At 39.5% G+C, this 22344-nt stretch overlaps 7 protein-coding genes across 9 annotated transcripts; 1 reads left to right on the top strand and 6 right to left on the bottom strand.

Annotated features, from left to right (window-relative positions):
- Positions 1-1182: 1182 nt before the first annotated feature.
- LOC103933017 (nuclear transport factor 2B) lies at positions 1183-1836 on the bottom strand. The gene is made up of 2 exons (XM_009342668.3): positions 1460-1836; positions 1183-1367 (listed from the first exon to the last, which is right to left on the bottom strand). Exons 1-2 carry the CDS (start codon positions 1760-1762, stop codon positions 1293-1295), a joined length of 378 nt encoding a protein of 125 aa, XP_009340943.2. The 5' UTR covers positions 1763-1836; the 3' UTR covers positions 1183-1292.
- A 4552-nt stretch (positions 1837-6388) lies between these two features.
- Positions 6389-7783, bottom strand: LOC103948137 (probable dolichyl-diphosphooligosaccharide--protein glycosyltransferase subunit 3B). The gene has a single exon (XM_009359135.3). It carries the CDS (start codon positions 7766-7768, stop codon positions 6596-6598), a length of 1173 nt encoding a protein of 390 aa, XP_009357410.2. The 5' UTR covers positions 7769-7783; the 3' UTR covers positions 6389-6595.
- Positions 7784-8440: 657 nt separating this feature from the next.
- LOC103948136 (probable xyloglucan endotransglucosylase/hydrolase protein 8) lies at positions 8441-10782 on the bottom strand. 3 transcript variants are annotated; one of them, XM_048590950.1, is made up of 5 exons: positions 10288-10782; positions 9975-10075; positions 9622-9824; positions 8786-9214; positions 8441-8754 (listed from the first exon to the last, which is right to left on the bottom strand). In XM_048590950.1, the coding sequence occupies exons 1-4, from the start codon at positions 10481-10483 to the stop codon at positions 8812-8814; spliced, it is 903 nt and encodes a 300-aa protein (XP_048446907.1). In that variant the 5' UTR covers positions 10484-10782; the 3' UTR covers positions 8441-8754; positions 8786-8811. The 3 variants fall into 3 exon arrangements, with proteins under 3 accessions (XP_048446907.1, XP_009357409.1, XP_048446906.1); XM_009359134.3 differs by having other exon boundaries at positions 8441-8778; positions 8810-9214; XM_048590949.1 differs by having other exon boundaries at positions 8441-9214; positions 10288-10780.
- A 1095-nt stretch (positions 10783-11877) lies between these two features.
- LOC103948283 (cysteine-rich PDZ-binding protein-like) lies at positions 11878-13816 on the top strand. Its single transcript, XM_048591352.1, has 4 exons — positions 11878-11897; positions 12545-12700; positions 13436-13527; positions 13612-13816. Exons 1-4 carry the CDS (start codon positions 11878-11880, stop codon positions 13674-13676), a joined length of 333 nt encoding a protein of 110 aa, XP_048447309.1. The 3' UTR covers positions 13677-13816.
- A 141-nt stretch (positions 13817-13957) lies between these two features.
- LOC103933014 (MYB-like transcription factor ETC1) lies at positions 13958-15577 on the bottom strand. Its single transcript, XM_009342665.3, has 3 exons — positions 15026-15577; positions 14213-14297; positions 13958-14142 (listed from the first exon to the last, which is right to left on the bottom strand). Exons 1-3 carry the CDS (start codon positions 15075-15077, stop codon positions 14055-14057), a joined length of 225 nt encoding a protein of 74 aa, XP_009340940.1. The 5' UTR covers positions 15078-15577; the 3' UTR covers positions 13958-14054.
- A 1187-nt stretch (positions 15578-16764) lies between these two features.
- LOC103933013 (polyubiquitin) lies at positions 16765-19197 on the bottom strand. Its single transcript, XM_009342664.2, has 2 exons — positions 19040-19197; positions 16765-18315 (listed from the first exon to the last, which is right to left on the bottom strand). Exon 2 carries the CDS (start codon positions 18313-18315, stop codon positions 16942-16944), a length of 1374 nt encoding a protein of 457 aa, XP_009340939.1. The 5' UTR covers positions 19040-19197; the 3' UTR covers positions 16765-16941.
- Positions 19198-20128: 931 nt separating this feature from the next.
- On the bottom strand, positions 20129-22266 carry LOC103948133 (ubiquitin domain-containing protein 7SL RNA1-like). The gene has a single exon (XM_009359130.2). The coding sequence runs from the start codon at positions 22048-22050 to the stop codon at positions 21196-21198; it is 855 nt and encodes a 284-aa protein (XP_009357405.2). The 5' UTR covers positions 22051-22266; the 3' UTR covers positions 20129-21195.
- Between the last annotated feature and the right edge of the window lie 78 nt (positions 22267-22344).

The raw sequence follows: 22344 nt of genomic DNA, 5'->3' as shown, positions 1-22344 counted from the left end.
ATTATGCAGCAAGATCTAAAACGGGAATGTGTTGCTCACCTAGAGGCCACTTTTTAGGGTTTTTGTTCAGTCATGGAGATCCTAACGTAATCCTCTAGATTCGTTGTATATCCAAAACATGCATTGCATATTAGTACATTATTAAACATATTAGCCTGATTTGGCATATAATTAGTTGGTTTAGCGACACTCGGTCTTCACTTAGTCAAAGAAGATTTCTGGTTCAACTCATAGATGTAGAGGCAATATACGTCGTTAATGAGTTCGATACATAGTTGTGGACCATTTTAACTTCTTGCTCGTAGGTTAACCACAAGTAAAAATATATTTGTAAACATCCTATTCAAAAAAAGAAATGTTGATTGGTTGACACCCAATTGGATGAATACTCAACATGTTGAAAAATGATCGAAGTCAATGCCCACTAGTTGACACCTTCATGGGTGTTACTGAAACAAGTAATTGTTGTTGAACATTTGTAGAAAGCAATGTGCCAAACCAGATTTTGGATAAAGCTAGTGGGCATTGTCTAATCTTCTACACAAGTGGGAATCCCCCCAACTCACCCACTTTCAAAACGCATGTGAAATGCAAGGCACTATTCACTGTTGTTACCTTTTGTTATTGAACTTTTTTTGTGTGTCCGGCAATCAGAGCAAGTGTACTGTCTGATACATCCGCAAAGTAATGAGATTCTTCCCTTGAGGTTTGTACTATAGAGGACCAAGGGTGATGCCTAAGTACAGCATTTGTTTACGAGTGAATCGGAAAATCAAAACTGAAGAATTTCTAAATTTTACTTGCCTCACCCTTTCAAATAAAAATTCTCAGAAACAAATTTGTTGGACCAGTGATTGGCCCATCTCCATCCATTGGGCCGGGTGCTATTTTAATTGGAAGAGGGGATTAAGGCCCAATAAAACGAACCAAATACAGATAAAGCAGAGCCTAGCAACTTGAGCTTGGTCCCAAATGGCATATGCCTTGTTCATCTTACGTGTCTAAACAAGTAAAATCACGCACTCAGAAAGAAAGAAGAACTTTCATGCAATAGGCGATATCTTAAGCCAATCACTCATTGCCGTGTAAGCAAGTAAAAGAATTGGTGATACAAAATTGACTTAAAAAGCCGCCACAGTAGTGACAGTACCATCTCCAGATAAAAGGCATAATGACAGAAAATTAACCAGATAAAACGTATTTATTCCTTCAAGAGTCAAGAACAAGGTTGCAACAACATTTCAGCAATACTTTGCAAAACCCATTGTTTGGCTTGGGTAATAATTTATAAATTAGCCATAATTGAGTCGAAATATGTCGTTCTGCACAAAAAAGGTTCCTTCTGGAGTGGGAATCAAGTGGAACATCTGCAACCCAAATAATAAGAACAATAAATAAATAAATGTCCACATTTTAGTATTTTACCATGTTATCTGCAGAAAGTTAAATAAATAATTACCTGGCTGAATCTCAGGTGGTGTTCTTCCCCCGGTAACTGGAGGCTGCCGCTGACGAAGACCACAATGCCGCCACTTGGGGACGATGGCTGCGAATCAATGGTGCTGATCAAATGCTTGCATTGATCAAACGGCAGCTGATTAAGCTTGGAAGATATATCATTAGCGCCAAATAACTTTTGCCCCTCAAAGCTCAGCATAGAGGAAGGCTGGTAAAGGGAACAGAGGGAAGCTCTATCAGTGTCAAATAAATGGTAGTAGTGATCCACAAATGCCCTCCCCACCATTTCAGCCTGCTCTTCCATTTTTTGATCTTCGATCTTCTCTGTTTCTCTCTTCACGCGAACTTCCGCCTACGAATATAAGGAAGAGGGATTTTCCAAAAAGTTGCTTAACATGTACACTAAAGAAAAAGATGACACAGGATTTGTCTGCTTAATTAGTACGTGATGGCCATGATGCCCTTGTGAATTTTTCCTTGAGGAGGGATGGCTATAACAGATGAAGGGATACAAGGGTAATTGGACATAACAAAATGGGGAATCAAACACTGCTGCATTTCTACGGTTTGTGGGTCTTTTTTGTAGTGCCGAAAGTATGGAATATATACTTTTCTTTCGTGAACGACCACCCTTTCCAAAAGGATAAATCTTCTATGCAATATGCATTCTAATTTCTTGATAGAATATAGAGACGAGCTCGTTTCGGCAACACTTTAGCAGTTGGTAATTAATCAATGGTTTGCATTAGCGGATATTTGGGTAAATAAAATAAAATCAACAGACAATATTTAACAAGGACATGTGAGAAACTAAAAAGAGAGCGCGCACGTGACGTGTTTATCATTTTTTCTTAAATAAAAATTTAGTCATAAATTTGTTGGACCAAGAGACTGACCCATCTCCATCTCTTGGGTCGGTGGATATTCTGGTTTGGTTTTAATGAGAAACCAAATCCAAATGCATGACAATTTGTCTATGGCAATATTCAGTGGCATTCTACATTAAAGTTCAATCCTAAGTTACCAATCAAGTCTTAATTAAGTGTTGTTCTTGGCACCTGACTTTGACAACCTCCAGTCCAACGACTGCAACTGGTTTCTAAGATTCCATTTTTCCTAGAGCAATTCTACCGGCTTCTGCAGCGTTCAAGTCTTGTATCTTTGACTCAAGTTGAGAACCTAATCGCTGTCATTGTCTTGTTCTCATCCCTAAGTTTAGCTACAAGTTTTCGGATTCCTTCGCCCCTCTCCATTTCTGTCTCTGAAACAGTTTACACGCCTCTGCCTTGGGTATTGCGTTCTCTTGTCCTCCTTCTCAAGTGCAGATTCTTTATGTTTAAGAAATGTGGTCTCATATTCTAGCTGGTTGACTCTACCACGGGAGTGCAGTTTTTCTGCAGCACAATGCCAAGGAACATGGATAACCCTGCAGCATGTAATGTAATTAAAGTGAGCGAGCAACAAATTTATTCAATTAATCGAGGAAAATTCCACATCCTGTTTGGAAATGCTTCTCAATGAACAAAATCACTTTTAATAGAAGCACATCAAAAATTAATAAAACTTTTGAGTGCACCTTGTAGAAGCACATCAAAAGATGTACACTTCCTTAATTAAATGTTAATCTTCTTATCCCTGTTAGTTTGACAATCTTCGGACGTTAGTCACGCGTCACCAATCAGAACCGTTCACCTCAACGTTATAACGCAGTTCCGAGATTCATGTGTTATGCTCAAGAAGTTTCGTTACTAGCTCATTGAGGTCCTAGTTCACAAATTCTTCATACTCAAATGCATCCCCCATTCGTTGGATTCTCGTGTCCTTCTCTTGCATCTCCGCCTCAAGTTTAAATAGTTGTTGTTTAAGTCCTGCGGTCTCTTCTCGCTTGTTCTCAAATTCAGCGTCTATTGCTGAACTGAGCGCTGATACTTGAAACATGTGCTCTCATTGCTTTCTGCCTCAAGTTCATCATGCAGTTTCAATATTACGTCCCGCGACGCAGTGTCTTCTGTCGTAGCCGTCTCAAGTTTGGATTGCAACTCTTCGATTCTTATGCGCAAGGATGACAGTTGCTCCTTTAATTGTGTAATTGTTCAGGCAGATGCCGTATGGTGTAGTTTGTCTATAAGAAGAGCAAGGAATAGGGAGTACCCTGCAAGTAAGGCAACAAAAATGGGAATTAATGGTGACCACCGAAATACAAAATTTAATGGCGAGTACAATAAAAAATGAAGAGATTTTTTTTTCTCTTATGATTAGCAATTATGGTCCATGATATTTGAACTCGGACGTCCTCTAAAAAAATAAAGATTGAACGTCACTAGATTGAATAGTCATGTGCGCCACATAAAAGGATTAGTGTACCAAACGCTTTCACGGAAAGAAAGAAAAAAAGAGCGAATTCATAAAATATTACGTGAGAACGATTGCAAAATGGTAGCCATCAATCTCCTGAATCATCGTAACGTTGAAAACACAATACGTGATAAGCAGCCAGAAAATCCCTCGTGCTACGGTCATGGACAGAGGTCCGTGATTGTACTTGAAATAATCCGGACCCCTTACCATCACGTCCCCTTTGATTAAGTCGGTTCCCACCAACATCGCCAATATCGTAGTCATCTCCACGATTATGAGGAAGAACATAAACAAAACCGGTATTGTTACCATGATTAAGTGCGTGGAAGTTGAAGCAGGTTACCGTGTTAATAAAGGAAGAATGAATATTGTAGTGCAGAGAAAGAAGTAGGGTTTTGGTTTGTTTATGATATGTAACATCTCACATCGCTTAGGGGAGTGGATCCTGTAAGACTTATATGTATATTCCCATCTCTACTAGCACGAGACCTTTTGAGAGCTCACTGGCTTCTTAGTTCATCGGAACTTCGAAGTTAAGCGAGTTCGCACGAGAGCAATCCCAAGATGGGTGACCCATTGGGAAGTTCTTGTGTGAGTTCCCGGAAACAAAACCGTGAGGGTGTAATCAATGCCTAAAGCGGACAATATCGTGCTACGGTGGAGTCAAGGCTGGGATGTGGTGGGGGCTCGATCCAAGATGTGACAATTTGGTATCAGAGCCAATCTCTGGTCGAAAGTGTGCCGACGAGGACGTCGTGCCCCTAAGGGGGGTGGATTGTAACATCCCACATTGCCCAGAAGAGTGGATCATGTAAGCTTATATGTATATTCTTATTTTCGTGTGAGTTCCCAGAAACAAAACAGTGAGGGCGTGGTCGGGACCCAAAACGGACAATATCGTGCTACGATGAAGTCAAGCGCAAGATGTGGTGGATGGGTGACCCACTAGGAAGTCCTCGTGTGAGTTCCCAGAAAGAAAACCGTGAGGGTGTGATCGGGGCCCAAAGCGGACAATATTGTGCCACGATGAAGTCGAGCTCAGGATGTGGTGGGGGTCCGAATCGAGATATGACAAGATATATGTACTAATATTCTGTTATGGAATCCGTAAGTATAAGTCGTTCACATAAGATCACAACAAAACCGATTGTCTCAACTCTCCAGCAAAAGGAAGCTTGAGGAACAAGAAAGGATCTAGGGTTTATTATGACAAAATGTCTACTCTAATGGAAAGTGAGAAATTTGGAGGGGCAAAGCAAAGCTCAAGTAGGGTTGGGTCTTAAAAGGTCTATATAGGAATTTATCCATTCTTTCTCTCCTCTTTTGGTATTAAATTTGTTGCAATTGGACGAATTCGTATTCACAAATCTCACATTTCACCGAGATTTTGTGAAATCTCACTCAAAAGCCACATGAAAAAACTCTAGAAATCAACGAGAATTTCATCAAATTCTATGAATTTATATAAATCCACTAAAATTCCTCAAAATCCATTAGAATATAAGTTCTCATCTTCAAAAGAAAAGTGAGATAGCAAATTCTTGGTGAATAATTAAAAAAAAATGAACACATTTTAGAACCAAAAAAATTAGTACGTATATTTTGACTCACCAATGACCAATGTACACGTTCAACCTCCTAAATTGACGCTTCACCATGGACAATTAGCTAAATAAAAGCTTTGTTGCTGGTTTCAGATTTATAATCTAAACCTCTGAGCCAAGAGCTTTCCCTCCACTCATTGTCTTTCGTACAAGAGCCGAAACATCTCCTTCACCGGTGCCCTTCAAATCTATCACCAAACCTGTTCTTCAAGATTTAAGTAAAGTTTCTATCCAGCCAAAATTTAAATGCCAGAAACTATCTTAAATGACCGTATACTGCAACACGAATACCAATCACAATAAGATCGCGCAACCAGTACCCAAATTGACGCTTGAACAAAACGATTAGCTAGATTACACCTTCATCCAAGTACTAAAATGTCACTTCAAATATAGACCCACGGAAAGACTTGACGTATTGGCTACTATCAACCCTGTATCTATTCTTAAGCAGGCATCAGTTCCTCGATGCTCATACTAAAGATTCTAACAACCGAGACATACGAATATGATCAAAGCACACTCCGCAACAAGATTACTTGAAGTTTCTATTTTGCATCCCCTATCAAACAACATCTAATTGTTTTCTTTTACGAGATATAATGGTACTGACTCTACCCCCCACAAACCCTATCTCAAGCATAACCAAGTTTTCGGACCTCTTTGCAAACGCAAGAGGCCATCGCGAATGACAATCTCGTCCACAGTCCAGTAGGGCAACTCATCCAGCAAATGCAAATCACATTCACCTAGTCAAGTTATAACCAACGGAAGAAATTCTAGCAAGACAATGTTCATAAGAGAGAAATTTCCGTTTGCAACGGTCTGCAGATGAAGCAATAACAATACTCGTCTAATACAGAGGCGAGTAATCGGTTAATATACTAGCTTTAACAAGGAAAGCAAACACCTTGGTTGCAATGCCCTGGTCTGCTGACGACAATACCAAACATATATAACAAACATCATAAACGCAAAGCATATGTAATCAGGCGAAATTTTCTAATACATAGTTCTCGGTTCAAACATAATGTAAGCCCTGCTAATGCAGGACCAACTATCAAAAAGTACACATCTTTTGCATGATCAATTCGTTATCAAAGTTTTCGTTAACATAAATCTATCACCTTTATAGAAGCTCAATTCGCGAATTGACATGCTCATCCTCCCCGGGCTCAGTTCCAGCTCGTAGGCCAAAAAGCATGCACCCCGTAACCCGTCTTCCAGTTATCCAACTGGATCACCTTCTTCACCGCCAAGAACGAAACAAACAGTGCAATAATCATCACAATGCGCTGCACCTTGACACTGCGAACCGTAACAAGCACGCGGGTGAGGAATGCCAGCAACAACCCGACAATGGTGTACAAGAATCCGACAGTGAACCCCTCTGTTCCGAGCTGCATTCCGGAGCCCTGGTAGAAAAATATGAGCTTGGAAGGATCCTCCCTATCAACCAAAAACATGGGCATGTTCCTAATGATGTTATGCATTGCGCCCGAGACGCTGAAGAAGTAAACAAAAACCGACCCCGATAGCCAAATCCTCGGATCGTGAAGCAATGTCTTGCCACTGTAAACCTTCTTCGCAATGAACGGCATGCAAATCAGCCAGGCAATGGTGACGAACATAATCTGGTTCTTGGACAGCATCGGAGGCCGATGGATCGGACCCACGACGAGTTTGGTCTTGGACTCGATGAACTCGGACATTGACTCGGCCAATCGGGAGAAATCGCCCTGGTCCATCTGCTGGGACTCCTTCAGGCCGTGGGTGGGGCCGATCAGGCGGATGTGCGGCAGCGAGTTGACTCCGAATTGGGCGAAGCTGTGCTGCGACTCCTGGAACTCGATGTCGCAGAAGAAGAGCTTGGCGTGGGAGGGGGACGACGGGTCCTGGTTGTTCTCGATGAAGGAGGAGGCGACGACGGCGAACTCTTTGCGGAGCTCCTTGAGGTGAAGCTCCGACTTGTCGTGGAGCTTCGCAGCATCAAAGAAGACGAGGACCCAGTAGGGTCGCGGGGTTTTAACGCCGGTTAGGAATTGGGCGAGGGAGCGGTCGTCGAGGCGGATCACCCCAGAACTGGATCGGGATTGGAGGGAGAGGAGTTCGGGGACCGGGTTGGATTCGGATAACTCGGTGAAGGCGGCGAGGAGGAGGACGACGGTGGTGAGGAGGAGGAGGGGTAGTTTCGGAATTGAACCCATTTTTGGGGGTTCAATTTTTGCAGGGAGGGTTTTGCTTTGTGGGAAGAGGAAGAAGCAGCCTCCGGAGGTAGATAGTTGATTTTCAGTCTTCGAGTGTTGCCTTTTTCGCGTGGAAGATGAGAAGGCTAGAGTATGCGACATGTCGTTTTATCCAATTGTAATTCTACTTTTCTTTTTCAATTTTTTTTCTTCCCTTTGATGGTTTAGGGAAGAAGATAATCGAACTTGGCCACTTATGACACATCCCGATCCAAATATTAAGGCGTGTTGGCCGTCACGCTTTGATTTCAGTCGGGGTGTGTCAATTTGGTATCAGAGCACAAAAAGTTTAAGTGCAGTTCAGAATAAACAATACTACACAAGCGATGATACAACTCTCTCATCTAGTCCTCTGTCACCTAAGTAGCCTCCTCGACTGAGTGATTCCTCCACAAAACCTTCACCAAGCGCACAAATAAAACAGTAAAATGCTCTTAAACACTTAAGTTATGTGTCTCTGTGTATTTTTACATATTTCGTTTAGTTGGCTCTAATCACACATAGGACGAATTGGAATCTAATTTCACTTGCTCTTGATAGTGTTTCTAAGCTAGCCGCTCATGGGCAAGTTTAAATTTTTTCGTTGTAAATTAGAATAGAATAAAATAAAATATTAAACTCAAGAGAAAGAAAAAAAGAATATCGTTAGAATTGGCGAAACGAATTAAAACATTTTATTTTTTGCTCTAAAATTCTAAATATTCAAAAAATCAAGAATTACAAAATTATTTTACTTCACCATCCTCACTTATTTGTAAGTTTGATACATGGGTATTTTAAATGGAATAAATTATTTTATTGAACAAAATAGATTTAAAATTCAATAAAAATACAATCGCCAAATACAAAAGATGGTCTACAAAAGCACATGTTAGTGCCTTAACAAAAATTGAAATTACAAAACTTTACAATAAAAAAACGTAACTTCAAACCAACAAGGCTCCTCGTTTGCTTTGTGAGGGTGGGGGGAACTTTTATCGTGCGCGACCTTAAGTTTACTTTGCAAAGAAATTGTTTTCACGACTCAATCCCGTACATTTTCACTCACAAAGAACAACATTTCCGTTGCGCATAGACTTAACCTCTAAATTACAAAACTTGGCAATATATATTTTTAAAATTACAAAACTTGGCAATATATATTTTTATTCCCATGGACTCAATGGGCACTCCACTGGCAATGTTGGGAAGCGTTCAGAATCCTTGCAATAATCATAAATCACCATATTTCTCTGTATCCAAGCGAAATCCTTCTTCTGGGCATCTGATAAGTGCCAGGCATCATACTGGTCCCACCAGTTTTTTGTTGTGGTGGAGACGCACGCAGGGAATGGGTCCTCCCATTGGCAGGCATCAACACTGAAGTCCTTGTAGGAGGACACAAACGGTGATTTCTTCCAGTCTGTCTTCTCAATCCCACCTCTGGTGGCCCATTCGTCTGCGTTCCATATGCTGGAGAATAAGTACATCGGCTTCTCATTGGGGAAGAAGTTGTTTGCTTCCCCATTGTTCTTGAACACCCTTATGGGAACTTTGTCCACAAAAAACCTATATGCAAAACAGATGTATGTATACTTAGACAGCTGAATTCTATTGATTAGACAATTTCTATTGATCTAACGGCTCAGACAATATTCGTAGGTCATATGCATTCGGTTTGCATACTTTCATGTGTTACATAGAAATTGTCGGTCATATGTGTTTGTTTGTTATATGAACATGCATCACTTGTAAATACTGTCTACACTACCAGATAGGCAGAACTCGATTAATTAAATGATTTTTACTTATCCAAAGGCACATCTATATTATAGAGATTATCTGCCACACAAATACGTATCACTATCACAAACTATCAAAACCGTTCTATCAGCAAACTTTTGTTGATCAAACGATTTACACAGCATTCGTGTGTCAAACGTGTGAGCAAGAGCAAAAGAAAGATCTATACTTACACAATCTGATGATTATTCCAGAGAATTGAGTAAGTATGATATTCCTCAGTGGGGTCGAACCAAAGCTGGTGCCTCATCTCACGGTTTCCAGTTCCATTCTTGTACACATTTGTCTGGATCAGATAAGGTTGCCCGCTCCTATTCCCCAAGAACTCAAAATCTAGCTCATCCCTTTCTGGCCCTGCTCCATTTTCGGTGCACATCTGCAAACAACAAGTACATTTTCAAGTCTCATTAGTCAGTACACATGTATCCCGTTCTTAATTCCTGTAGCGCTCATCGCGTGACATGATAAGTAAGCTGTCACAACAGAAGAAGGAGATATATTCCCCACTGTATGCGGGATTACTCACATAATAAGCTGTGACTACGCCGGCGGAGTCACCTCCGACCAACTTGATCTTCATGCTAAACCATCCAAATCTGTACTTTTGTTTCGTTTGAAATCCACAACCTGCTCAATTTTAAGAAAGAAAGCTACAGAATTACATCCATATACAATTGTGATTACAAGAAAATCTTCAAGTAAGATTGAAACATATATGGAAGAGCAAATAAATCTTTATTGACGGGACGATATTATAAACTAAGGGCAAACTTATTGTTGTAGTCAACTGGCCTAACTTGCATTTACTGTTGCTTATAATATATATTGTGTATGTTTACCTGTGTCTTTGTCGAGGGAAAGATACCAGATCTGCTTATCTTCTGAAGCTGTAAAATGGTTCTCAGACCACATTATATCGAAATTGTCCTCGAAAGAACTTTTCGGGGCAGCTGCCTCTGATGAAGAACAACAAGAAGCAGCCATGAGAGCTGCAATGTAAAGAAGAACTGGCATCGGAGGCGCCCTTCTTTCCATTTTCGGGTCAAAGAATTTGGAGCAGAGAATCTGAAGAAAGTGAGAACAATGGATGGAAGAGCTTCTTTCAGCTGGATCTCCAGGAAGACGAGGAGGAGAGGTGCATTAAATTGTCAGACTTATGAATGTGACTTAAAGAAGGCTGGGAACCAAGTCACATTTGTCTGTCTGGTATTTTTAATCATTGGATTATGACTGGATTAGGCCAGTTGGTTGATACAGCGTGCCTGTTCCTTTCATTCAAGCTTTGAGTAGTTTATGTTAATCAATATAAATCATCTTGTAAAAACATCATTTGCTTGTAGAGATATTTACAATGCTATGGAGTATCGGATATTTTGCATTTTTTAACCGTTATTTAGGGAAAGAAATCCATGAGTGAACCGCATATTTAGATGGAAAAAGAGTAAAATAACAAGGTTTAGGATTGGGGACTGAGGAAAGCCAGGCTGCCCCTCAATTGGTGTTTGGCAATTGGGCAGGGGGTGGGGTCCATGTGCTGCTTGTATGAACGTGATTGAATGTGAGTGGTCATACAATAATCGAACGTAATGGCATCTAGACAACTGGATTTGGTTGTTAAGAGAAAATGAGAAGATAAACTTTGCGAGAAGTTACCTTAAAGGTATTTCAAGTCAATGACACATGTTTCAAATTTTAACAAGGGAAACAAATTGTGTTAAGGCCGGAGTGGTATTTTAGTTGCACGGAAGTTTTTATTTTATTTAGAGAATTGTTATTAACACTCCTAAAATCTTATTTGGCACTCCAAACTTTTTATAATTAGAAAAAAAATTTACACTTGTAAGGAGTGTGGAATGAGATTTTTGAAATGCTAATAACAGTTCCCTTAGTTTTTTTTATCTTTTTATTTTTTTTAAGAATGAAGATTAAAATGAACTTAAATGGTTAAATGTGCTTTGATCAATCAAACGAACAAAAGCAGCCTATAAAGCCTATGATTTCTCCACAATTTTTGGCTTCTTTTTGCGAGGTTTCTTTTGATTTGTGTGGTAATTGCACGATTAATCATATTAAACAAAGACTTTTACTGAGATTAGTGAAGTTTAGGTCCCAAAAAGAGGTTGCTTTTTTCTTGGTTGAAAGCATGATCAATAAAGAAGATTTACTACAACAATGATAAACTATTTCTTTCTCTTTTTCCAGCAGCATAAAAAAGAATAAGTAATACTTGGAAAGAAATTCTATAAAGATAAGGAGTGTTTAGAGCAAACAGAAGACTTTGTCATTGTCGTTTTAAGATTTACACAGTCAATTTCATTTGGCGAGATAATGATTTGTTGTTGAAGTATAGAAAAAGACATGGGAAATATAAAATAACCTGTAAGAAACAAGAATAAAACAAGGCATATTCATCTCTTATCTCATAAGTCATGTGGGATGCAGCCAGATCGTGAGGAACCCAACATATGAATAATTGAGGTTGAGGAAATTTATTAATGGATTGATTGTAATATAAGGGCTACTAATAAGTGAAATGAGAAATCTTAGGAATATATATCTTGTATTTTTATCTGACTCAATACTATCTACTATTTATACAAATTTTTTTTTTTTTACTTTTCATACACTCTTTGTTATTTATGTTTTTTTATCGTTTTCAATTCATCGATTTGATGACCAAAAAAATAAGAGAAGTGTGTAGAAGTAAAAAGAGATGTGTGTGTGTGTGTGTGAATAGCACTACTCTTTTTGTATATTGATATTGTACATGAGGGATTGGGGGACTTGAGTCAAGTTATATAATATGTCAACTTTAATAATTCGGTGTCAAACTCGTCGTTTAAGTTGAATCGACAACCTCTCACTTATGTGAAAATAAAATATCACTAGAAAGTAATTCCAATGTCAAATTCAAACTCTATTTTAGCTTGAAATACAAAATAAGCGAATTTGCAGTAAATCTTAAAAATTAAATTTATATACATATGTTAGTTAAGCTAGTTAATCAAAATAGCGTGTTCATCCTCTTGATAGTAATTTCGATTGAGTGTATTATGCATAGAGTGTATTATGCAGTTTCTGAACTCCGATTGATAGTAATTTCGATATTTTATCTGAATTTGTTGAATTAACAGGCGAGAAGAAGCTATCGAAGGTTATAGTGCCGGACAAGTGGAAGGAAGGTGCCAGTAACACCACCGAAGGCGGTGGCCGGAAAATGAACGAGAACAAGCTCCTCTCCAAGAAGAAAAGGTCGGTCCGCTTTCTTATATTTTTATTTTGCTTTTATTTCTGTGTATATATGTCTGAATTTCAAATTTCTTGTTTAAATTGGATTTAGCTAGTTCAGATCAGGGATTTGGATTTGAAAATTTTGGTGCCATCCTTTTAATTTAAAGGAAAACTAACGAAAAATATAAAAAAAATACTTTAATTTTAATAAAAATGACAAATAAAGGTGTAATGAATAGTATCAAAAAAATTTAAAATATGATTTTTCGTTAAACGTGAACAGTACCAGAAGTGTTTCGATAATACTCTCTTTATTTAACAGACCGAATGAACAATAAACAGTATGTCTCGTGGTTTTGGGAAATCGAGAGGTTGCGAATTGTGAAGAGGACTTGTGTAGGGTATTGCAGAGACTAGAAAGGCACAAGTTTCGTATAGGTTTCGATATAGTCTTCTCCACTATCTGTTATATCTTTGATCAGTTGAAGATGATGCGCAAAATGGATTCATGATTTGTGTATACAATAATTGCTTAAGTACCCCATTGCCGTTTCTTGAGTTTTCTGTGATACAAGTTATGTCGTTGATCAGTTCCACGAGGTTGCACAAAACGCTTTCATGATTCATGTGTACAATACTGATTTGACTACCCCGTTTCTGTTTCTTGAGTTCTTTTTATGCAGTTTGTTTGTGTGGATGTGTCACATGGGATCGTCTGCAAATTTTGTGACATGAGTTTCATTCATTTGCGTGTAGGTGGACTCCTTACGGAACTACCAAGGGCTTCATTTGCAAGCAGCAAGTACACCAGGATGGCAAATACTGTCACACTTGTGCGTACTCCAAAGGTAGTGTCTCTATGTGGCGATCTAACTGGTTTTGTAGGTTTGTTATTGCAGGAAAGTCTGATGTGTGCGTGCGATGTTATGCAGGAGTTAGTGCGATGCGCGGGAAGCAAGTACTTGACACCAAGCTTTACAAACAAAGTAATGTATAAGGCAAGTCAGATGTTTGGTTGACAGTCTATTTGGTGCGATGACTCGTAGAAAACTTGTTGATCTCATATAATTGGTACTCGTTCCGATACCCCTGGTCATCAAGCGAGAGCATTTACTTAATTGTAATTTTCAAAGGGAATTGTTATTAGCACTCCAAACTTTCTATAATTAGAAAGAAAAATATACTTGTGAGGAGCGTAGAATGAGATTTTTGGAGTGCTAATAACAGTTCTCTTTTCAAAAATGATAGATGTAACTAAATTACTTGACGACTATCGTCTGATACACGAAGATTTCTTTTGAACGTAGGTAGTAAATTTACAGGACAAGGAGTAAATATTTTGGATACACATGAAACAACCAGCTGACCACCTTGTTTATTGACTAGTTGAGTATGTAGAGGTCCAATACTTCTCAATTTCTTCTGCTGTTCTCCCCGGAATCCTCCCGGCAATCAAAGCCCACCTGCCGGAAAATTGTTAAAACATACAGTTCGATCGAGATAATTACAAGTCGAAGAATAAAACGGACCAACCTCTCCCCTACTAGATTGTACATTCTTATGATAAGGGCTTCCTCATCCTGGGAGAATTGAAGCTCAGATTTTTCTGTGCTTTTCTCTGAAATAAACAACTCATGATCAATGAGAAGAATTAATACACAAACTTATTTTGCTTTTGGTTTCGGATGAGGACATATTTGATAACCATTTCGTTTTTAGTTTCCAATTTTCATTTATTTCTTTGTAAATATAGAGGGCATGTTTTGATGATGGTCATTCCTCCAGTTTTGCAGCAAATCTAGAAATACGAATATGAGGTAAAGAGTAAGCTAGAAATCTTTTAAAATATAAGTTTAAGGCGAAGAACAGTTGATAGAATAAGAAGAGGAGGTGAAGATTGCATTGTAATAAGAGCGATGAAGAGAAAAAAGAGGCCCGGCCCGATACAGAAAAAAGTTTGGATTGAGAACACACTTGAATTTTAAAGGTATTAGACTGATATGCAGCATCAACATCTGTAATAGCAATAAGAAGAAAAAAAAAGGCAGGATGTGCTAGGGACCCCCTTAGTGGCTCCGTCATCGGATTTGCTCATCCTTCCCTTCTTAATATGTTATCCACTCCAAAATTGCAAATTGTCAAAAAAATGTAACTAAAAACCAAAACCGAAATAGTTATCAAACTGGCCTTGAGATTTTAATGCATGGTTATAGCCATGAAATCATCTCCAAGCCAGTGTCAAAAGACCCTTACAGCATTGTTGTAAGGCTAACCGCTACCAAAACAAAAGAGGCTGCAAAAGGAAGAAACACACGTAGATGGAACAAACCGAAAGAAAAGCAGTACCTCGAGAGTCCGAGTGTGTGTCATCCGAAGAAGAGTGCTCGGAGTCCGCCATTTCGCGTATTTCTTGACGAGAATTAAGTCACGGAAGAGCCAATAGAATAGGGTGCTATCCATCTCAAACATTTATTTTGGGATATATGTTCGAGAGTTGAAAGCAACAATAACTATGAACGGTTCTAAAGAAGCAAAGAATGGTAGTTGAATCTAGGCATGTCAATGAACAGGAAATCCCAAACTCTGTCGCCACTAAAATTATACTGACACGACTCCATTCAATAATCCGTCAATTTACGACAAAATCCATATCGAAATAGTTATCTTATCGGATGTCAAGTTCAAGTAGCTACTGAACGAATTCAGATCAAAATCTGATCCATTGAGACACTAAGTTGAATGGAAGTTGGGATGTATATGAGTTTGATCGGTAGCTGAATTGGATGCCGGAGGGAGATTAACTTGATGCCACACAGCTTTATATGTGTCTGTATATACATCCGTACAGTGTCGTCCTGTGCGTTTGTTGTGACCGCAGAATAAAAAGGTGCCTAATTTAGGAGGGGCCCCTGAAAAATGCAGACATGAAAAACTGGGTTTTTGAGTTCAAATCGATTAAAAAAGAGCCTTTTATTTTCGTTTGGTTGTTGTTTGGAGGTTAGTAGGGTGTAATATGTATGTCGCAATCAACAAGTAACGTGATAAAAGAAACTAAAAACGTGTGACACCGACATCTACCAACATTTGTTCGTATGAATAACATCTACCTTCAAAATACCTTGAGTAAACGGATTATCCATTGAAATCCGAACTTAAAGACCAACCGAGGCCTTAGTTCCGCCACATGAGGATGCGTAAGGAATGGATCCGTCTTTGAACCGTAACCATTTAGCCCTGTTAGGCCATATGAATGTGGTGGAAACTAACTTCGGATTAGTATGTCCAATACTTTCGTACAAAAGATAAAATTCAATCGCTAAAAATGGTTTCCGAGATATAAACGGGAGGTCTAAAGCGATTTTGTAACAAAACCACGCGGTTAGCCCTAAATGGATAGACGTTTACAGAAGGTCCAAAGCCAGTTAACTTATTTGGGTTTTTCCAACTCGACTAAGAGAGTCGCGAGCGGATGCACCAGGATAGCGAAATTCAAACGTGGATGTCAATATTCAAACGTGGACAAGTACTGAAAATATACATCAGGTGACGGTGAAATTCATCGGCAGCCTATAGTGGCTGCAGATATGAGGGGCAAATTAGCATACATTGGACACGGCACGTCTCCTCTTTCCACACAACTGGTGTAACTCGTGTTTTCAATAGACTCAACAGCATCTCTTCTTTTGGGTGTCAAAGTCTTAGGTTTTCGGCTAAATGTTGGATGCTAGAGTGACGCTTGCCATAGTTGAGTCGGACACCTTCACTCCGATATATCAATTTCCCTCTCCGTTGCCGGAAAACTGATTGGGGTAAATATCAATTTCCCTCTCCGTGCCGGAAAACTGATTGGGGTAAATGCCGGACGCTAGAGTGAGCTCACCGGAAAATCTGAAACCACAATCGAAACCACAGATTGAGGCACACCTTGAAATGCCAGTCTTGTACCAAAGGTCCAGTTCAAGGATGGCAACCGCACCACACAATCAACATTAAACAGACGATTGAAAGCAAACCATTCACAAACACAACACCATGCAAACAAACAAATTAAACCAAGAGATTCACAACAAATTTCAAACACGAAGTTTTTAACCAGAACGGAATTTATTTATCAAAACATAGTAAAAGATAAACCAAACTTGTCCATATGCCTCAATCAGGAGGCAGAAACAGTACCATCAAACTTAAATACATAAAAACAGTAAAAACATAAACAATTCAACGAAAACGGGTAGAAGACGGCCACCGGCCACATCCAGCACTTAAAAACCACCACGGAGACGGAGGACAAGGTGAAGGGTGGACTCCTTCTGAATGTTGTAATCAGCCAGGGTCCTTCCATCCTCCAACTGCTTTCCAGCGAAAATCAACCTCTGCTGGTCCGGAGGGATGCCTTCCTTGTCCTGGATCTTTGCCTTCACATTGTCGATGGTGTCAGAGCTCTCCACCTCCAAGGTGATGGTCTTTCCTGTCAAGGTCTTCACGAAGATCTGCATACCACCCCTCAGACGCAGCACCAAGTGAAGGGTTGACTCCTTCTGGATGTTGTAGTCCGCCAGAGTGCGGCCATCCTCGAGCTGCTTCCCAGCAAAGATCAGCCTCTGCTGGTCCGGTGGGATTCCCTCCTTGTCCTGGATCTTGGCCTTGACATTGTCAATGGTGTCCGAACTCTCCACCTCCAGGGTGATGGTCTTTCCTGTCAGGGTCTTGACAAAAATCTGCATGCCACCACGGAGACGCAAAACCAAATGGAGAGTGGACTCCTTCTGGATGTTGTAGTCGGCAAGGGTGCGGCCGTCCTCAAGCTGCTTTCCAGCAAAGATAAGCCTCTGCTGGTCTGGTGGGATGCCCTCCTTATCTTGAATCTTAGCCTTCACGTTGTCAATGGTGTCGGAGCTCTCGACCTCAAGGGTGATGGTCTTCCCGGTAAGGGTCTTGACGAAGATTTGCATACCACCACGGAGTCGGAGAACCAAGTGAAGGGTAGACTCCTTCTGGATGTTGTAGTCGGCAAGGGTCCTGCCATCCTCAAGCTGTTTTCCAGCAAAGATCAACCTCTGCTGGTCTGGGGGAATGCCCTCCTTGTCTTGGATTTTGGCCTTGACATTGTCAATGGTATCGGATGACTCCACCTCAAGGGTGATGGTCTTGCCGGTGAGGGTCTTAACGAAGATCTGCATGCCACCACGAAGACGGAGCACCAAGTGGAGGGTTGACTCTTTCTGGATGTTGTAATCCGCAAGGGTACGGCCATCTTCGAGCTGCTTTCCAGCGAAGATCAGACGCTGCTGGTCTGGGGGAATCCCTTCCTTGTCTTGGATCTTGGCCTTGACGTTGTCGATGGTGTCAGATGACTCCACCTCGAGGGTGATGGTCTTGCCGGTGAGGGTCTTAACAAAGATCTGCATTCCACCGCGAAGACGGAGCACCAAGTGGAGGGTTGACTCCTTTTGGATGTTGTAGTCTGCAAGGGTTCGGCCATCTTCGAGCTGCTTTCCAGCGAAGATCAGACGCTGCTGGTCCGGGGGGATCCCTTCCTTGTCCTGGATCTTGGCCTTGACGTTGTCGATGGTGTCAGATGACTCCACCTCGAGGGTGATGGTCTTGCCGGTAAGAGTTTTCACGAAGATTTGCATCTACAGAAACCAAAATACCATAAGATTAAGCATAAAAAAACAAATCCCTTTAGATTAAAATTAAGAATTACAGATAAGAAAATCAGATTAAAAAAAAAAAAAAAAACCCCTAATTTGGAAACTAATGCATCAGAAATCAAAGAAATTCAAGAAAATCCCAATTTTTATATAAACAAAATATTAACAGCCATTTATATACAATAAATCAATTCAAGATCAAGATTGCAAATTGAATTTCAGCAAATCAGGTAAAGGAAAAAAAAACCCTGCTTTAGCTTTAAATCACAGATCAAAGACACAATTTTAGTCTAAAATTACTCAATTTTGGAATAAAAATAAATAGCAAAATTAAATTGACCATTAACAAATCTCAATTTCGATATCGGATACAGAATAAAACCTACTTGTCAAAATTGATACAAAGAAATTTACTTTCAATTCGAAAAGACATGCTGATCATTTAGATAAAATACACAAAACCCCTAATTCGTGAAAATTGAACACAAGATTCGACGCAAATTTTCTTTCCAAGTTACTAATTTCGCATCCAATAAATAAAAAAACCCTAACATCAAAAGCCAAAACAATGCTAAATTTAACAGATCCAACCGATTAATCATAAATCTCAAACATCAACCAAATCAAATACAGAATCTCCAATTTTCCTACACTTTCCTAGCAACCAAACAAGAAATTAACAAGAAACAAGAAAAAAAGAACACACCTTGAAAGGCTGAGGGAGCTTCGAGAGAGATTTAGAGGAGGATTTTTCAGATTGTTGAGAAGCAAAACAATCGCAATTGTGAGGAAGGGGAGAGGCTGATGCCTGGATTTATAGCGTTAGAGAAGGCGACTTCGTCACGGAATTGTAGTTGGCGTGACGAGGAGGTCCACTTATTTAGCGACACGTGGATGGAATGACGTGCCGATGGCGCGGGTTAAACGGCAAAGCCTGGTATCTAGTCCCCTTCTTTGATAATATCAAAGTCCGTGATCTCAAATGACTTCCTCCTTCACGGGGCCCTTACGGCGTTATCTTCGAGATTGAGTATGAGAAGTAGTACTTCAAAAATCTTATTATACATTTATAAGTAGAGTAAAATGAGATTTTTGGAGTGCCAATAACAATTTCCTTGATTATTTATACTTTTCTGTCCACTTGCCCTTCGAATTATTACGATCACTAATCACCAATAATTCGTATTAGGCCATCTAACCTATTGTGCGCACTAAATACTTGACGAAATGCTCCGATGACAAGTTCTACCATTCTTAATATTACTGTAAATTCTATATAGCCATATTTGACTCTACATATAATAGTAGTTATTGACATATATTGGCATAAGCCTTTAAGAAATGTTGTAAAAAATCGACATGTAGAACAAGTGCTCGACGAAATATCTAATAAAATTTTTTTATCGAAAACATGACTCAATTATTTGAAAATCCTGACTCCTCGACTTCTTTCGCGCCAGTTACAACTTTCATTTATATTAGTTTAAAAGGTTGTGCACCATTTCATGTTGTTTATAAGTGTTGAAACTTCATTTGCATTGTATTTCTAATATAAATACTATCATGATTAAGAATTTAAGATAAACAAATTTGTATTTTATTTTTTATAGCAATTGAATATGATGTATGCGTGTATTGCAAGGACCTTCGATTAATCAGAGCAAAATTTAGTATTAGGTATTAAACAAGATTAGCCATTGAGGTGGTGCCAAAAGAAGGAAAGGGATCATCTCTGGATCCATTCCTTCCAGTCTATCAAATCTGGAGATCCAGACCATTGAAATTTAATCAAACGGTTAAAGTTATTATAATTTTTAAAGTGGGCCACTGTTTGTAGCCGTTTGATCAAATTTCAATGGTCCGAATCTCCGAACTTGTTAGATTAGAAGGAAGGGATCGGAGAGAATCCCTTTCCCCAAAAAAGACATAGTATTGTATTCCAAGTGGGGTGGGTGGCTCTTATTTTATGAAAGTGGGCAATAATTATGTTGGGTTGGGACCAACTTTGTTGGATGCATCCAATGCATTTCCTTTTGGTCAAGAGATATTTTAAGAGCAAGTCTGTGTGCCGGTTTCGACACTGTTGCTTGTGAGAAGTATTTTCTCACTGGTTTCCATTTTTTTGGTGGCTGCGGATTTGAACTTTGAGGTGCTTGGTGGAGGATGCTGGAGTCTTTCTTAAAACGATTCTGGGGCTTTGCTTGGTTGGATCCTTTGTTGGGACCAACCATGGGACGATATTGGATGTATCCAATGCATTTCCTTTTGGTCAGGAGATACTTGGAAATTGACCTTCAACCTCAAAGTGTATCTTGAAGAGAACAATTGATGCATGCGAAAGTGGCTCAAATGCGCGAGCAATTTACGTCCTGCCTTGCGCCAACGGGCAAAGCTACGTCAGTCTTATTCTCATTTTTTTTTATTTGTGTATGCCTTATGTAATAGATTCACGTGCGTTGGTTGGTCCTAAACATATTTCTCACCATTAAGCATGAAAATCAAATTGCTTGATTTAGATTCTAATTTCATCCTCGCTCAGTTGATTATCTTGATTTTATTTAGTAGTTGATTAATGATTTTCAGTCATCCTTGTTTAGAAAAAAAAAATGTGATTAATTCACTGTTCTAACATGCAATCAAGATAGTTATTGATTCTACGTTTTCTTTGTCCCTCTTCTAACAAGAAAAAAAATGTGAATAATTCACTGTTACTTTCAAGGCTCAAGTTAGGTAGCAACTTGGAAAAGAAGGGTTTAGAAAAATCACACTTATATAATCACATCACTAATTATTCCAAATTAAAAAATAATAATTAAAAATCATGCTAACAAAATGAAAAATGTTGTAGCTCAATAGCTTAATCTACGATCCACCGGTTACGCTACCATTAAAAATCTCTATAGTATCACCCTGCGCAACCTGATGCCATCGAAACGACCTGTCGTCCTCCATCACATTCTGCTTATAGATGAAGAAATAGCTCTCCTGCGGCAAATGAAAATTCATTTGACTTTGGTGCAACCTCTGCAGCTCCTTCCTCAGTTCTCCTACATTATCCAATGGGTTCACGTCCACCGCAATCTTCTTCGTCCCACACTTTGTCAAGACCATAAGCTTCAGCTTATTTTTGGACCCCATTCCACATCCGCCACCAACTCCAGCCCCACCCATTGACACAGGTGAGGTTGCAGGAGCTGAAGGTCTCAAGCTCACCTCTATCTCCGCATTGTCTGAAAGCTCGCATTCATGCAACGAGCGATGATCATGTAACTCATTCCCAACTGCATGAAGCACCAAACGATTAAGTGGAATGGATTGATCCATCGCTTGGATTTTCTCTTTTAGCTTCGAGACAGTGTCGTTTACATCCATTTCAATAGGGACATGCATTTTGGACGTTGGGGTCTTCACGTTGAGCTGGATTTTCTTCGGGCAGTACTCCTCCATAGCCTTCACATTGTTATTACAATTGCTATTGTTCGCCGGTTTATCGAATTCAGATGCGATGAGGAGTTGGACGCGGGAATTGTTGTAGATGTCGCAGTATTCAACGTTGCGTTCATCATCAAGGACTCGGCCATTGAAGATTAAGGTTTGGTGGGAAATGGGAATCCCTTGGTATTTCTGAACCTTCTCTTTGATCTCGAGAACGGTGTCGAAATAACCAACTTCAATTGTGAAGGATCTCCCTCTCTGGAGCTCAAAAATAACATCCATGGCCAGGAATCAGAATTCAGCAAGGGTTTTGGATATATATAAATATATATGTTTATATATATACATATATGTTTATATATTTGTGTATGTGTGTATATATATGTGTGTAATTTGTGCATGTATAAAGATTACGATATAAATGTGTTGTAACTGCGTCCGATTTGCATGTTGTGAAATCTGAAAGGGGTTCAAATTTTCTGGATTAATGAGAAAGAGTCAAAGATTGTTATCCATTTACTATGTGATCTTCACGGATTTTCAGGTTTTAATGTTTCAATTTTCAAATGTTTGTGG

The sequence above is a fragment of a genome, unplaced genomic scaffold, assembly GCF_019419815.1.
Source record: "Pyrus x bretschneideri cultivar Hongxiangsu unplaced genomic scaffold, Pyrus_bretschneideri_v1 Contig33, whole genome shotgun sequence".
Taxonomy (NCBI): domain Eukaryota; kingdom Viridiplantae; phylum Streptophyta; class Magnoliopsida; order Rosales; family Rosaceae; genus Pyrus; species Pyrus x bretschneideri.
The sequence above is the reverse complement of the archived record's forward strand: the minus strand, read 5'-3'. Positions and strand labels throughout refer to the sequence as shown.

Bases quoted from the DNA above. Each gene is read 5' to 3' on its own strand.
- LOC103933017 (XM_009342668.3), bottom strand. From the start codon at position 1,762: ATGGAAGAGCAGGCTGAAATGGTGGGGAGGGCATTTGTGGATCACTAC. The intron at 1,368-1,459 runs GTAATTATTTAT...TTTGGGTTGCAG, and splicing joins ACCACCTGAGATTCAGCCAG to ATGTTCCACTTGATTCCCAC.
- LOC103948137 (XM_009359135.3), bottom strand. From the start codon at position 7,768: ATGTCGCATACTCTAGCCTTCTCATCTTCCACGCGAAAAAGGCAACAC.
- LOC103948136 (XM_048590950.1), bottom strand. From the start codon at position 10,483: ATGGAAAGAAGGGCGCCTCCGATGCCAGTTCTTCTTTACATTGCAGCT. The intron at 10,076-10,287 runs GTAAACATACAC...AAAATTGAGCAG, and splicing joins TTCCCTCGACAAAGACACAG to GTTGTGGATTTCAAACGAAA. The intron at 9,825-9,974 runs GTGAGTAATCCC...TGTTGTTTGCAG, and splicing joins GCGTAGTCACAGCTTATTAT to ATGTGCACCGAAAATGGAGC.
- LOC103948283 (XM_048591352.1), top strand. From the start codon at position 11,878: ATGTGGGATGCAGCCAGATC. The intron at 12,701-13,435 runs GTCGGTCCGCTT...ATTTGCGTGTAG, and splicing joins CTCCTCTCCAAGAAGAAAAG to GTGGACTCCTTACGGAACTA. The intron at 13,528-13,611 runs GTAGTGTCTCTA...GATGTTATGCAG, and splicing joins CACTTGTGCGTACTCCAAAG to GAGTTAGTGCGATGCGCGGG.
- LOC103933014 (XM_009342665.3), bottom strand. From the start codon at position 15,077: ATGGCGGACTCCGAGCACTCTTCTTCGGATGACACACACTCGGACTCT. The intron at 14,298-15,025 runs GTACTGCTTTTC...TGTTTATTTCAG, and splicing joins CACACACTCGGACTCTCGAG to AGAAAAGCACAGAAAAATCT. The intron at 14,143-14,212 runs GTTGGTCCGTTT...ATTTTCCGGCAG, and splicing joins TACAATCTAGTAGGGGAGAG to GTGGGCTTTGATTGCCGGGA.
- LOC103933013 (XM_009342664.2), bottom strand. From the start codon at position 18,315: ATGCAAATCTTCGTGAAAACTCTTACCGGCAAGACCATCACCCTCGAG.
- LOC103948133 (XM_009359130.2), bottom strand. From the start codon at position 22,050: ATGGATGTTATTTTTGAGCTCCAGAGAGGGAGATCCTTCACAATTGAA.